Source organism: Gorilla gorilla, chromosome 18 (assembly GCF_029281585.2).
Source record: "Gorilla gorilla gorilla isolate KB3781 chromosome 18, NHGRI_mGorGor1-v2.1_pri, whole genome shotgun sequence".
Classification (NCBI taxonomy): domain Eukaryota; kingdom Metazoa; phylum Chordata; class Mammalia; order Primates; family Hominidae; genus Gorilla; species Gorilla gorilla.
In genome coordinates, this window is record NC_073242.2 from 79,161,510 (window position 1) to 79,176,132 (window position 14,623).

General features: G+C 41.0%; 1 protein-coding gene across 5 annotated transcripts in view; it reads left to right on the plus strand.

The window, feature by feature from the left end:
• Nucleotides 1-14,359, plus strand: part of HEATR3 (HEAT repeat containing 3) — a 40,497-nt gene extending 26,138 nt beyond the window's left edge. For 3 of the 5 annotated variants that reach the window (XM_019012840.4, XM_055366005.2, XM_063700189.1), the window contains 4 exons: nt 2,657-2,745; nt 8,194-8,337; nt 10,221-10,397; nt 12,904-14,359. In XM_019012840.4, coding sequence (XP_018868385.3) covers nt 2,657-2,745; nt 8,194-8,337; nt 10,221-10,397; nt 12,904-13,026 — 533 coding nt within the window. In that variant the 3' untranslated portion in view covers nt 13,027-14,359. The remainder of the gene's footprint in view (nt 1-2,656; nt 2,746-8,193; nt 8,338-10,220; nt 10,398-12,903) is intronic. The other 2 variants (XR_008672688.2, XR_008672687.1) reach the window with 2 other exon arrangements.
• The last annotated feature ends 264 nt before the right edge of the window (nt 14,360-14,623 follow it).

Genomic DNA, 14,623 nt, shown 5'->3' on the forward strand with positions numbered 1-14,623 from the left:
ATTGGCTGGACGGAGTGGTGCACACCTGTAATCCCAGCACTTTGGGAGGCTGAGGCGGGTGGATTCCTTGAGCTCAAGAGTTTGAGACCAGCCTGTACATATGATACCCCGTCTCTACAAATACAAGAAAAATTAGCTGGACGTGATGGCACGTGCCTGTGGTCCCAGCTACTCGGGAGGCTGAGGCAGGAGCTGATTGCTTGAGCCCGGGAGGTCCAGGCTATTAACAACTTCACTCTGATTTTTGAGTGCCTGTTAGGTACCACATTTTATGAGACAGGCCTTGTTACTTCATTGTCCTGCTGAGGAAGCTAAGATTTAGGAACCTTAGCTGAGAGGTTAAGGAACCTCTTCCAGGTCATTCTTTTTTTTTCTTTTTTCTTTTTTCTTTTTTTTTTCCTGAGATGAGTCTGGCTCTGTCGCCCAGGCTGGAGTGCAGTGGCGCGATCTCGGCTCACTGCAAGCTCCGCCTCCCAGGTTCATGCCATTCTCCTGCCTCAGCCTCCTTAGTAGCTGGGACTACAGTCGCCCGCCACCACGCCTGGCTAATTTTTTTTTTTGCATTTTTAGTAGAGACGGGGTTTCACCGTGTTAGCCAGGGATGGTCTTGATCTCCTGACCTCATGATCGGCCCACCTTGGCCTCCCAAAGTGCTGGGATTACAGGCGTGAGCCACCGCACCCAGCCCGAGGTCATTCATTCTTTTAGCTTGTATTTATTGAATGCTTTATGTCATACACTGTTCTAGATGGTAGGGATGCAGGCGTGAACAAGATAGGCCAGGTCACTATGTTCGTGGAGTTTGCATTCTAGTATAAATAAATGTTTTATGTGATATTAGCTATGAAGAAAAAAGTAAAAGCAGAATGATATGAGGCGTTACACTAGGCCAGTTAGTGTGGAAAGGCCTCTGTGAGGAGGTAACGTTTGAGCCAAGACTAAAATGAAGACAGGAGGAGTCACATAATTATGTCAAAGGCAGCTCTTTATCCTAGGGCTGAGTGTGTAAAGCTCTCCTATTATTCTGTGATCATTACGGGAAATCCCCTATTTTGGTACATAATATATATCTGAAAATGAAAGAGCCAAAAAATAGAATCAGCCGGGATTAGAATTTGAACAGAAGCTGCCTCTCTTCTACCTGGGTAACCTAAAAGTGGGGGATCAGAATGGTATAAGTCCCAGGAACTGTGGGGCAGGAAGTGAGTGTATCTATTGCTACGTAACAGGTTATTCCAAAACTCTGTGACTTAACGACAACAACAATCATTTATTATTTCTCAAAGTTTCCTTTGGTCAAGAATTTAGACAGGGCACAGTGGAGATGGCTTTTTCCTATTCCACAATGTCTAGGCCAGTGGTTCTCAACCATGGCCACTTATCCCCTCCCACCTCCCACCTGGGGACATTTGGCAACGTCTGGAGGTATTTTTGGTTTTACAACTTGGAAATTGCAACTGGTATCTAGAGGGTTGAGGCCAGGAATGTTCCTTCACATCCTACAGTGCCCAGGAGACCCCTGCGCACACACAAAATGAAGAATTATCTGGTCCAAAATGTCAGTAGTGCAGAGGCTGAGAAATACTAGTCTAGGGCTTCTGCTGGAAGACTCGCAGAGTGTGGGCTGGAATCATCCGAAGTCTTGTTCACTCACGTGTCTGGCAGTTGGTGCAGGGGTTGTCAGGAAGAACACCCACAGTGACCTCTTCATGTGACGCAGGCTTCCTCATAACAGTATGGCTGGGTTCCCAGGGCGGAAGTCGAGAGAAAAAAGAGCATGCACACATGCGTCAGGGCTGGAAGTCATACTGCCTTTTGTGACCTAGCCCGTCACTTTGTATTCTGTTGGTTGAAGAAGTCACAAAGTCCCACCCTAATTTAAGGAAAGGAGAAGTAGATTTCACATCTTTATGGGAAGTGGCAAGGTTCTTGAAGATCACACAGGACTTGAAATATTGCTGTGGCCATTTTTAGAAAATACAGTCTACCACACCAAGCAAATCTCTTCCCATCAAAGGGGTTAAGGAGCCAACTCCCCTAGGTGACCCTCACTGTCCCTTGCACGTGCCTGTGCCAGCATAATGGCTTACTGCTGGTGTTCTGTTTGTCCTGTGTGGGAAGAAGGGACAATAAGAAAAGTGTGCGAATAAGGAGTAGGAGTGGGAAGGGGAAGGGGATGCTGGGTCAGTTAAAGTGATGGTGCCGTCATGTCCTGGCTCTGCACAAGCAACAGTGTGTGGCTAAGCAGTGGGCTTGGGTTGGCAAGGAAGCATTCTGACTCCACCAAAGGTAGGTCTACCCAGCACCCTGATGGAGATCTATGAATGACAGAATTCAGTCTGCAAAAGCTAGCTTAGGTTTATTATGTGCTGAAGTGTGAGTCAAATGAAAACCCAGTGTCTGGAAGTCAAGGACTGTCTGTAGAACACCTCCTTGCTGTGATTATTTTAACCACGATCATCTTTCAGACTTAGGTATAGAGTGTACAGGGGGCTGTTAACTAAATATTTTGGCTTAAATATCGAGGGGTTTTTTTTGTTTGTTTTATTAAGAATAGCATTTATTAACCTTTAGCATGCTTTGTTTTGTTTGTTGCTTCTACAAAATAGCCTATCTTGGAGAAATGCAAATTTTATATTTCATTTTTGTGTTTTAGATTTTGCTAAACATGTTGACTTTCTAGAAGCCATAAGTAGTGCTTTGAGGGCCCTTTTGCAAACAATGGCCTCCAAGAACATTTCCCAGGTAAGAGTTTTAAAATTTTTTGTATGAAACTTGTAAAGATTGTGTATTATGGAGGCAAAATTCATTACTTCACTATTTTAAAAAATACATATTTCTGTTACAAGAATAATACGTGATCTTTGTAAAAAAGAAAACAAAAGTGATTAAAATAAAAAGTAATATCTTTCTGCTCCCTACCATCAGCAACACACACAGGTGCTTTTAATTTAATTTTTTAAATTTTTTAATATGTAGGCTTACTAGCAAAACAAGTGCTTTTTAATCAATACAACTTAATTGATAGATATGTTGTAAATAATTTCTCTATCATTGGTCTTTTTTTTAAATCTTTTTTTTTTTGAGACAGAGTCTTCCTCTGTTGCCCACGCTGGAGTGCAGTGGCATGATCTCAGCTCACTGCAACCTCTGCCTCCTGGGTTCAAGTGATTCTCGTACCTCAGCCACCCAAGTAAATGGGATTACAGGGATGCGTCACCACAAAATTTTTGTATTTTTAGTAGAGACGGGGTTTTGCCGTGTGGCCAGGCTGGTCTTAAATGCCTGACTTCAAGTGATCCACCCACCTTGGCCTCCTAAAGTGCTGGGATGACAGGCGTGAACCACTATACCCAGCTTTTTTTTTTTTTTTTTTTTAACATTTCATTACAGACTTTGCAAGCATGCCCTCCTGACCCTTCACAGCAATCCATGTGCACTTCATCTCCCATAGGTGCCTTACCACTTTTGCTACTTTTTACTGAGGAGATTTTCAAACATTCCTAAAAGCAGAGATAATAATGTTGCTTTGTTTTTTGAGACGGGGTCTTACTGTGTTGCCCAGGCTAGTCTCCTGGATTCAATCCTCCCACCTCAGCCTCCCAAGTAGCTGGGATTACAGGTGTGCACTACCATGTCCAAAGCAGAGATAACCCTATGAGCCTGCATGCACCGTCGCCAAGCCTCAGCAGGTTATTAGCGTCCTGTCATTCTTGTGACATGGTTTCATTCATCTCATTGGGTCCTTATTTTTGTTTCCTGGAGTATTTTAAAGCAAATCATATTAGACCCATCAATATTTTATTATGTAGTTCAGTATGCATGTCTGACAGAAAAATAAATTTTTAAAAATCTTAACCCCAGTACCATTACCCCAAGGCTCCAAATTAACGGATATTTCTTATTATCCTTTGGTTTGCACTCTGAGTTCAGTTTTCCCAGCTGCAGTCTAAGTTCAGTTTTCCCAGATTGCCTTAAAAATGTATTTTAACATGGCCGGGCGCGGTGGCTCACACCTGTAATCCCAGCACTTTGGGAGGCTGAGGCGGGCAGATCACCTGAGGTCAGGAAGTCAAGACCAGCCTGGCCAGCATGGTGAAACCCCATCTCTACTAAAAATACAAAAGTTAGCTGGGCATGGTGGCGCACTCCTATAATCCCAGCTACTTGGGAGGCTGTGGCAGGAGAATCACTTGAACCTGGGAGGCAGAAGTTGCAGTGAGCCAAGATCATGCCACTGCACTCCAGCTTGGGCGATAGAGCAAGACTCCGTCTCAAAAAAAAAAAAAAAAAAAAAAAAAACAGAAAAAGAAAAAAAAGTCTTTTAACAGTTGGCTTGTTCAAATCAGGATCTAAGCAAGGTTCACATGTTGCTTTTGGTTGATATTTTGGTCTCTTATTATCTCTTAAAAAATGTTTTACTGAGATTTGATTCACATACCATGCAGTTTATCCATTTAAAGTATACAATTCAGGCCAGCTGCAGTGGCTCACGCCTGTAATCCCAGCACTTTGGGAGGCCAAGGCCGGTGGACCACGTAAGGTCAGGAGTTCAAGACCAGCCTGGCCAACGTGGCGAAACCCTATCTCTACAAAAAATACAAAAATCAGCCGGGCATGGTGGCAGGCGCCTGTAATCCCAGCTACTTGGAAGGCTGAGGCAGGGAGAATTGCTTGAACCGGGAGGTGGAGGTTGCAGTGAGCTGAGATTGCACCACTGCACTCCAGCCTGGGTGACAGAGGGAGACTCTGTCTCAAAAATAAGTAACTAAAGTGTACAATTCAGTGGTTTTAGTGTATTCTCACATTCTTAAATCTCTTAATCTATAGCATTTCCCTCACTCCCCTCCTTTCCCCATACACTTACCCATTGAAGAAACTCTCATTTTGTTCCGTAGCGTTTTCTGCACTGGCAGATTTGGCCAACTCATCATGATGGCATCGTTCAGCATTCCTCTGTCCCCCATGTTTCCTGTGAGCCGGGAGCTAGGTCTAGAGCCTTAATTAGATCCAGGTCCAGATTATTTATTTATTTTTTTTGTATTTATAATAAATAATCTAGACAGGTCCAGATTTTTTGGCAAGAATAATTTATAGTGCCGTATATATTTTCTATATTTATATCACAAATCATATGATATAAAATAGTGATGCTGAGATTAATTAGTGGGTTCACATAATGGTTTTATAACCAGTGATTGTGGTTGCCTGGCTCCATTATGTCATTAGTGGGTTGCAGAATAGAGATACCCTAATTTTGTCTTGTCTTTTTTTTTTTTTTTACATTTATTAGCTATGATTCTTTTTTTTTTTTTTCAGAATAGCTATCCTAGAAATCTCTATAAGTGACCAGTGATTTTTTTTTTCTTTTTAGTATCATTTTGAACTCAGGGTTTTTTATATATTTGTATTTCATTCCATTATAGTCATGCTTTTTGCTGCCAAATTCATCCCATCTTTGGATAGTAGGAGTCCCTTCAAATTGGCTCCTGTGCCTCTTTTACAAGAATTTTGGGTTTTTGATCACTTTTGCTTCCAGGCATAGGATGTCCCAGGTTCAATTTGTAATTTTCTTGCTTAAAACCTGGAATCTGGCCAGGCACAGTGGCTCATGCCTGTAATCCCAACACTTTAGGAGGCTGAGGTGGGCGGATCACTTGAGGTCAGGAGTTTGAGACCAGCCTGACCCACATGGCGAAACTCCGTCTCTACTGAAAATTCAAAAATTAGCTGGGCATGGTGGCACGCACCTGTAATCCCAGCTACTTGGGAGGCTGAGGCAGGAGAATCGCTTGAAGCCAGGAGGTGGAGGTTGCAGTGAGCCAAGATTGCGCTGCACTCCAGCCTGGGTGACAAGAGTGTGACAAGAGTGAAAATCCGTCTCAAAAAAAAAAAAAAAAATCCTGGAATTAGTTACTTCTCCAAGAAGCTCTGATTTCTTTAGTGGGGAAAGTGAATTGTGGAGTGCTTATTGCTATCATGTTGCCATTGTTTCTAGGTCTTTTTAGTGGAAATAGCTAGGAAATAGGCATTTTTTTAGGAGACAAAAATAATAAGTTTATCCTGATAATTTCCAGTTTAAATAAAAAATGGTACAATGTTTTTACTTAATTTTCGATTTTATATTTGTATCTTTTTGTATCCCCCAAAAAGATACATTTGTACCCAAAAAGGTACATTGTACCCAAAAAGATACATTAGTGACATTAAAATTCTTATTTGCAGCTGGTCTGATGGTAGTGGGTTATCAGAACTTATTAACATTAGTGTCACTGAAGTTGGTATACAACCCCCCACGCTAAGTTTGTCTGGCTTTAAAAATAATAAAAAATAGGTCGGGCACGGTGGCTCACGCCTGTAATCCCAGCACTTTTGGAGGCCGAGGTGGGCGGATCACAAGGTCAGGAGATCAAGACCATCCTGGCTAACACAGTGAAACCCCGTCTCTATTAAAAAATACAAAAAAATCAGCCGGGCATGGTGGCGGGTGCCTGTAGTTCTGGCTACTCAGGAGACTGAGGCAGAAGAATGGTGTGAACCCAGGAGGCGGAGCTTGCAGTGAGCCAAGATCGTGCCACTGTAATCCAGCCTGGGCGACAGAGCGATACTCCATTTCAAAAATAATAATAATAATAAACAATTTAAAAATTAAAATTAGAGAAAAGAAAGAAAAATATTTTTCAAAAATTTTATTATTTGCTTTCTCCTACAGAATGTACTTTGTAGTAGTGACATTAAAAGACATTAAAATTATTTGCTATACGGTGATATTAAAATTGTTTGCTGTAGTAACATTAAAATTGTAGTAACATTAAAACTATTATTTGCTTTATCCTATGGAATGTACGTAATAGTATCAAAATAACAATGCTCTTGTTATTGCTAACAATAACACTATTTTTTTGCTTCTTTATATAATTTTTTTCTTAATGCTTTTAAAATTTTTTTATACTTTATTTTTATTTTTTAATTTTTTAATAGAGATGAGGTCTTGCTATGTTGCCCAGCCTGGTCTTAAACTCCTGCTCTCGAGTGATCCTCTTGCCTCAGCTTTCCAAAGCTAAGAATTTTTTTGAAGAGCATAATTTGACCCTCAGTTTCTAAGAAGTAGGAATGGTAATGGGATGCATAGCCTGCCATGTGGCTGTTGGATGGACCAGAAAACCTTATACTCTAGGGCCTATAGGAATATCAAGTATTTTTATTGATTTCCCCTGGTATGTAAGCAGCAGCTTATGGGATCAGTGTGATGGTTAAGGAAAATTACTCAAAGCCCATGTTCAGGACCAGGTGCAGTGGCTCATGCTAATAATCCTAACACTTTGGGAGCCTGAGGCAGGAGGATTGCTTGAGCCCGAGAGTTCGAGAACAGCCTGGGCAACTTTGTGAGACTTCATGTCTACAAAAAATAAACATAAATTAGTCTAGTGTAGGGGCGCACACGAGTGGTAAGTAGTGAAGCTAGGATTTGAACCCAGGGTTCAATCTCCAGATTCCAAGCCTTTGTGTCTGGCTCCAGATTCCAAGCCTTTCATCACCACACTGTGCTGCTGCTTATAGGAGATAGTCTCACTCTGTTGCCCAGGCTAGAGTTCAGTGGCACAATCTCAGCTCACTGCAACCTCTGTCTCCCAGGTTCAAGCGTTTCTTGTGCCTCAGCCTCCTGAGTAGCTGAGATTGCAGGCGTGAGCCACCGCGCCCAGCCTTAAACTGAAAATTATCCACTACATGGTAGAAGCACCATATAATGTAATGGTTTTTACAGTCTTTAATTATGATAATACAAACATCTCAAAATAAGTTCTTACCTTGTATAGACTCAGCCAATTTTTTTAAAACTACACAATCCTATTTATACTTTCAAAGCCTTTTTCTTACCATTAATATTAAAAAGGAATTGGACTCTCTTTAGTGTGTGTACATCTGGAATGAAAGTCTTCATCAAATTAAATGGAGCCCCTTTGATATTAGATAACAGTGCCGACATGAGCAGGTGGTTCACCTTAGTTCAGAATTACCAGCTCTGTCTGGGAGAACTGGAATACATATTAATAGTAACTTACCTGCCAGGAGTTTATGTCACTCTTAAAATCCTGTAGCCTATAAAGGAGATTCCTGTCAGTCTGGTTTTCGCATGCTGATAGAATTAATTGAGTTTAACATTATAAATACTGTCCTCTTCTCTTTCAACAGTGCATGACTCCTGATCAGCTGATGACATTATGCAAAGCAGGCATTCATAGTAGTAATGTCGGGGTTAGAGTGAATGTCGTTAGCATTTTAGGAATCACTGGCAGCGTCCTTGCCAAAGAAGATGGTACACTTGAAACTCTTAAGGTAAAACAATTTGCTTCTGACCTAACATGTTAAATAATTAGAAATGGGAGAAGAAGAACTGTTGGTGTAGGATTTCTTAAAACTTGTGTGGACTTGAAGAGAAGAACTCATATCAAGTTGCTTTATTGAGTCATATTATTAGAATATACCCTTTGGCTTGATCTAACTAGGTGTATTAATTAGGTAAGTATTTGAAAAGTTGAGCCACATTTTACAATTTAACGTTATTCCAGAGGTACTTTTTTAAAAAAATAAATCTGTCTTTAGTGAAAGGGCAAATTCAGAATTTTTAAAGATGCCTTCTGCCTTTGCTGTTGCATCCAATGTATGCATGTTACATTCTCCTGCTGATAAATGAACAATCCACACCATTTTCCTTGCACACCAGGCAACATGCCTTCTGAAAAATACCACACAGTTCATTAATTCTAATACCACTCCATAAATTTTAAGCAGCAACCCTGGTAGTGCCAATATACTAGCAATTCCCTCAGCATATTTGCTCTTACCACTTAGCACAGTTGCTCACAAACTGCACTGTTAGGAGTACAGCGTCACTAGTAATTAAAAGGACAGTCATAGTAAAATTACACTTTGGTGTGCTAATAATTGCTGAAGTGTGAGACTAATGGATAATAAACTCATTATTATAAAGTACCTCTTAACCTGCTAAGAACTTTACAATGATGACTGATGTTTTTAAGAATCTATTTTTGAAAAATGATACTTGCAAAGCTTTTTTTTTTTTTCTTTTTTTTTCTGAGATGGAGTATCAGCCACCCAGGCTGGAGTACAGTAGTGCAGTAGTGTGATCTCGGCTCACTGCAACCTCCGCCTCTGGGTTCAAGCAATTCTTCTGCCTCAGCCTCCCGAGTAGCTGGGATTACAGGTGCCCACTACCACACCTGGCTAATTTTTGTATTTTTAATAGAGATGGGGTTTCGCCATGTTGGCCAAGCTGGTCTTGAACTCCTGGGCTCAAGCGATCTGCCTACTTCAGCATCCCAGAGTGCTGGGATTACAGGCATGAGCCACTGCACCCGGCAACAGTTATTTCTTAGTGTGTCTAATTCCTGGTCCATATTCATAATTTTACAGTTGCCTCAAAATTATCTGTTTACAGAGAGCTTGTTTACACTGCTGAAGTCCACATGTTATGTTTCCTGTGGGGTCTTCTCTTTCTCTCTTAATCTTGAACAGTTCCTCCCCGGCACCACGTGGTTATTCTCACCTCCTGGATCAGTTGTCCAATATAGTGTCCAAAACCTTCTGGATTTGTCTGATTGCTACCTTGTGGTGTTAAATTTGTTTTTTTATCCTTGTATTTCCTGCAAACTGACAGTTAGATCTACAGACTAGATTCGATTCAGATCAGTCCTATTTTACGTTTTTTAGAGATGAGGTCTTGCTTCATTGCTGAGGCTGGTCTTGAACTCCTGGGCTCGAGCGACCCTCCCGCCTTAGCCTCACAAAGTTCTGAACTTACAGGTGTGAGCCACTTGCGACTGGCCTAAAGTGTTTTTCTTATGCTTTTAAAAGCAGATTTTTTGTTGTCATTGTTGCAGATAATATTTCTATGCATCTTGACATCATGGAGAAATCCTTTTTGAGAGAGGTAGAGGGGAAAATCTAGTGATTTCCAAAATCATACATCATTTATGGATTTTAATTCACTTTATTTATGAATATAAACTATAATATGTTTAATTTATCTTGCTTATACTTGGTATGTTTATAAGTATTTAAGTCTAATCTCTTGAAGTTTTAATTTTTCCCTGGCATTTGTATATAAAATAGTATGCATGAGTTATTGCCACATTCAAAGTTGGTACTTGTTTTGGAGACTGGTGTTAGTCATACTAAATGTGTTTTGTTGTTTCCAGAACATTGGGTGCTTTCTGCTTGAAGTTACCACCAAAGATCCTTCCCTTGTGGTAGCAGGAGAAGCTTTGGATGCCCTCTTTGATGTTTTTGCAGATGGTAAAGAAGCCGAAAGAGCCTCGATTCAAATTAAATTATTATCTGCTCTGAAAGAATTCCAGCCGGTCTTTAAAATGAAGGTTTGTAGCCATTTAACTTATAAATACATAAGTCTGAACATTCTGTGGGGACAAGGGTGTGTGTAGCTACCGCTGTGCAACTCAGAAGCATGTGCATGACGAATCCCCATATGTAGCACAGCATCCCCAGTACTTTGTAAAATGTTTGTTGACTGAGTCATAGCTCAACAGTGTGACTATTGAATCATTGGAACTGAAGCTAAAATGGTATCTGACAAGTTCTTCTTTTTTTAACAGTTTAGTAATTTTGACAGTGCTTCATATATGTCAGTATTATACTCTGTATTTTGCAAAGCACTTTCATACACATTTTGCATTTATTTAATTTTACTTTTTTTTGTTTTTTTGAGACAGAATCTCACTCTGTCGCCCATGCTGGAGTGCAGTGGTGCGATCTTGGCTCACTGCGACCTCCCCTTCCCCAGTTCAAGTGATTCTTGTGCCTCAGCCTCCCAAGTAGCTGGGATTACAGGTGTCCACCACATCATCCAAATAATTTTTGTATTTTTAGTAGAAACGGGGATTCGCCTTGTCATCCAGGCTGGTCTCAAACTCCCAACCTCAGGTGGTCCGCCCGCCTTGGCCTCCCAAAGTGCTGGGATTACAGGTGTGAACCACTGTGCCCAGCCATATTGTTCTTAAAGGTTACAGTCCTTTAAATTTCTGGATAAAGAGCTTGCAAGATAAGAAAAAAAAATCCCCTATTTCCCTGCAGCTTCAAGGAAAGCAGATATATTAATAGTTTTTAGAGTCATCAAACTCTGCAGAAGCAGGTGCTTAAAAAAGGTTAAACAGTGAACTGGGAAAATAACCCCTGACTTCTGAAAGGTCTTTGTTCTGATTGATTTTCCTACTCAGTATGTATTGCTGTGGTAATAACATTTGTTTTTCTTTTATCAAAGGTATAAAGCTCTAATGAGATTTCTTCCTAGCCAGAGGCTAGCCTGTAGTTATTTATGTGAAACACTTTTTTTTGCTAAATGAAGCCACAATTTGTGTTAAAGGCTATTCAGTGTATATTTAGCTACAAAATGCATTTATGTACAATCAAGAACTTCTCTTGAGCAGTGTTTCTCAAAAGTGCCCTCCTTGTATCAGCAGCATCAGCCCTTGCCTGATAACTTATTCAAAATGCAGGTCCTCGGCCCCAACTCCTGACCTACTGAGTCATAGACTCTGTGGGTGGGCCCACCAGTCTGTTTTTCAACAAGCCTTCCAGATGATACCGTTGCACACTAAAACCTGAGAGCCACTGCTCTAGACTAGAGGTGAGATCAAACTCAGATTCCATACAATTGATATAAAAAAACCACAGGCCAGGCGCAATGGCTCACACCTGTAATCCCAGCACTTTCGGAGCCCCAGGTGGGAGGATCACTCGAGTCCAGGATTTCAAGACCAGCCTGGGAAACATAGCAAGAACTTGTCTCTACAAAAAAATTTTTTAAGTTAGCCATTAAGTGGTGGCTCATGCCTGTCATCCCAGCTACTCAGGAAGCTGAGCAGGAGGATCGTGTGAGTGCAGGAGTTGGAGGCTACAGTGCGCTCAGTGGATTGCAGCACTGCACTCCAGCCTAGGCGATGAAGCAAGACCCATCTCTATTAAAAACAAAAAACAAGCAAACAAAACCAGCACTGGGCATGGTGGCTCACACCAGTAATCCCAGCACTATGGAAGGCCAAGGTGGTAGGATCGCTTGAGCCCACGAGTTCAAGACCAGCCTGGGCAACATAGTGAGACCCCACCTCTACTAAAAATTTAAAAAAATTACTCCAGCATGGTAGTGTGCTGCTTGTAGTCGTAGCTACTGTGGTGGCAGAGGCAGGAGGATCACTTGTGTCCGGGAGGTCGAGGCTGCAGTGACCCATGACTGCAGCACGGCTCTCTGGCCTGGGCAACAGAGAGAGACCCTGTTCCAAAAACAAAAAAACCACAACACTACAGACTAACCTCTGGCTAACAAAGGAATTTTTTTTTTTTAAGGTGGGGTCTCACTGTGTTGCCCAGGCTAGTCTCAAACTCCTGGACTCAAGCAAACCTCCTGCCTCGGCCTCCCAAACTGCTGGGATTACAGGCATGAGTATGCACCCAGCCTAACAAAGGAATTTCATTAAGGCTTTATACCTTTGAGAGAAGAAAAACAATTAAGTATTATTACCATAGCAATGCATACTAACTAGGAAAATCAATCTGAACAGCAGACCTTTCAGAGGTTAGGGGTTATTTTCCCAATTCATGGTTTACATAATTCCTTTCTATAGTTTATATAACTCCTACCACCTGCCATTCAGTCACCTTTGTAACTATCATTTTTAATAATGCACATTCTCAGTTTATTCTTTACTTACCGAGTTCCATTTACCTTGGAAGTAAAAACGTTTTTTCCAAATTCTTACAGCTGTCTGCTTCAGCAAATGGTTAAATACACCCTAAATTAAATACTTTATTTAAATGAATTAATAATATCTACCAAGTCACATATGATTTTTTGTTTTTTGTTTGCAGATACGTAAAGAAGGGAGAGGTAACTATAGCACAGATCAGCTGTGTGTTCTTGACAATGTGAAAATGAATTTGAGAAGATTTATTGCTTATCAAGAAACTGTTGAGAAAAGACTGACTTCTTAAACAATCCAAAAAAGAAACCAGTTCTTCCCCCAAAGTATTCAATGCTTAGAATACTAAAAGGTTTTCTTTGAATGTATATGTTTCTGAAAGTCATTTTTTAATGATTACATTCTGTACATTCTGTAAAAACTTCAAAACCTGGCCAGGCATGGTGGCTCACGCCTGTAATCCCAGCACCTTGGGAGACAAGGTGGGTGGATCACTTGAGGTCAGGAGTTTGAGACCAGCCTGGCCAACATGGTGAAACCGCATGCATGAGCATGGTGGCACATGCCTGTAATCCCAGCTACTCGGGAGGCTGAGGGAGGAGAATCGGTTGAACCTGGGAGGCAGAGGTTGCAGTGAGCTGAGATCACGCTACTGCACTCCAGCCTGGGCGACAGAGGGAGACCCTGTCTCCAAAAAAAAAAAAAAAAAACACTTCAAAACCTGTGAGAAACTCTGTTGCTGGTTTTTTTTGTGTGTTTTTTGTTTGTTTGTTTGTTTGTTTTGTTTTGTTGTTTTTTTCTTTTTTGAGATGGAGTCTCACTGCTGCCCAGGCTGTATTACAGTGCTGCGATCTTGGCTTACTGCAACCTCTGCCATTCCAGGTTCAAGCGATTCTCATGCCTCAGCCTCTTGAGTAGCTGGAATTACAGGCACCCACCACCACACCTGGTTTTTGTTTTTTGTTTTTTGTTTTTTGTTTTTTGTTTTTTCAGTAGAGACGGATTTCACTGTGTTGGCCAGGCTGGTCTCGAATTCCTGACCTCAAGTGATCCGCCTGCCCTGGCCTCCCAAAGTGCTGGGATTACAGGCATGAGCCACCGTGCCTGGCCAGAAACTCTTGTTTAAGTGATGAGATCTGTGTGGCATTTCTAGCACTCTCTAAATTATGTCTCTGGCATATTTTAATCACTGGAAACTCAGAGTGGAAGAGTGGAAGTGCAGAGGAATCTCAGGTAGCTCTTAACTAATTCGCCAGCAGTGAAGAAACTTCAACCAATCATGTTTTCCTTGAATTTTGCAAAGAAAGAAAATCCAAAGCATTGCTTGGATGTTCTTTTAAGGCATTTTATATCAGTTGAACCTTAAACTGAAATATGAAGACAAGCTTTATAAACTAGTTTTTTGATATGAAGTATATCAATTATGTTTGCCTTTTGTGAAGAAGTAAATGAGTTGAATTTGTATTTCACTTACTAGATTATACTAATGAGCTAATGGGGTCATTGCCATCCTCCCTACTCATGACTTTGATGAGTTATTGCTGTAACATCACTTCTTGATTTAATTTGATATGGAATCAGAATTGGGAGAAGGTATTTTTAAATAAACAACTTTTTAATGGAAAGTTTTGTGTCTTACAAAATCTTTTTTAAGATACTAAATAAAGGGTTATTAGTAGAAAATGAGATGATACTATTCGTGGATATTTGTTTGCTAATGGATATTGCTTGGAATATATGCGAGACATTAAAAAAATGACAGCACGACTTTGCAGCATTACCTCTCAGTGTCTTCGAAGTACTAGGTGACAGCTGGGGCTCGAGGGAGTTTCCCTGTGCATCATTGTCTCGGCTGGGCCTCTGAACCGGCTTCATTGTCCATCCGTTTG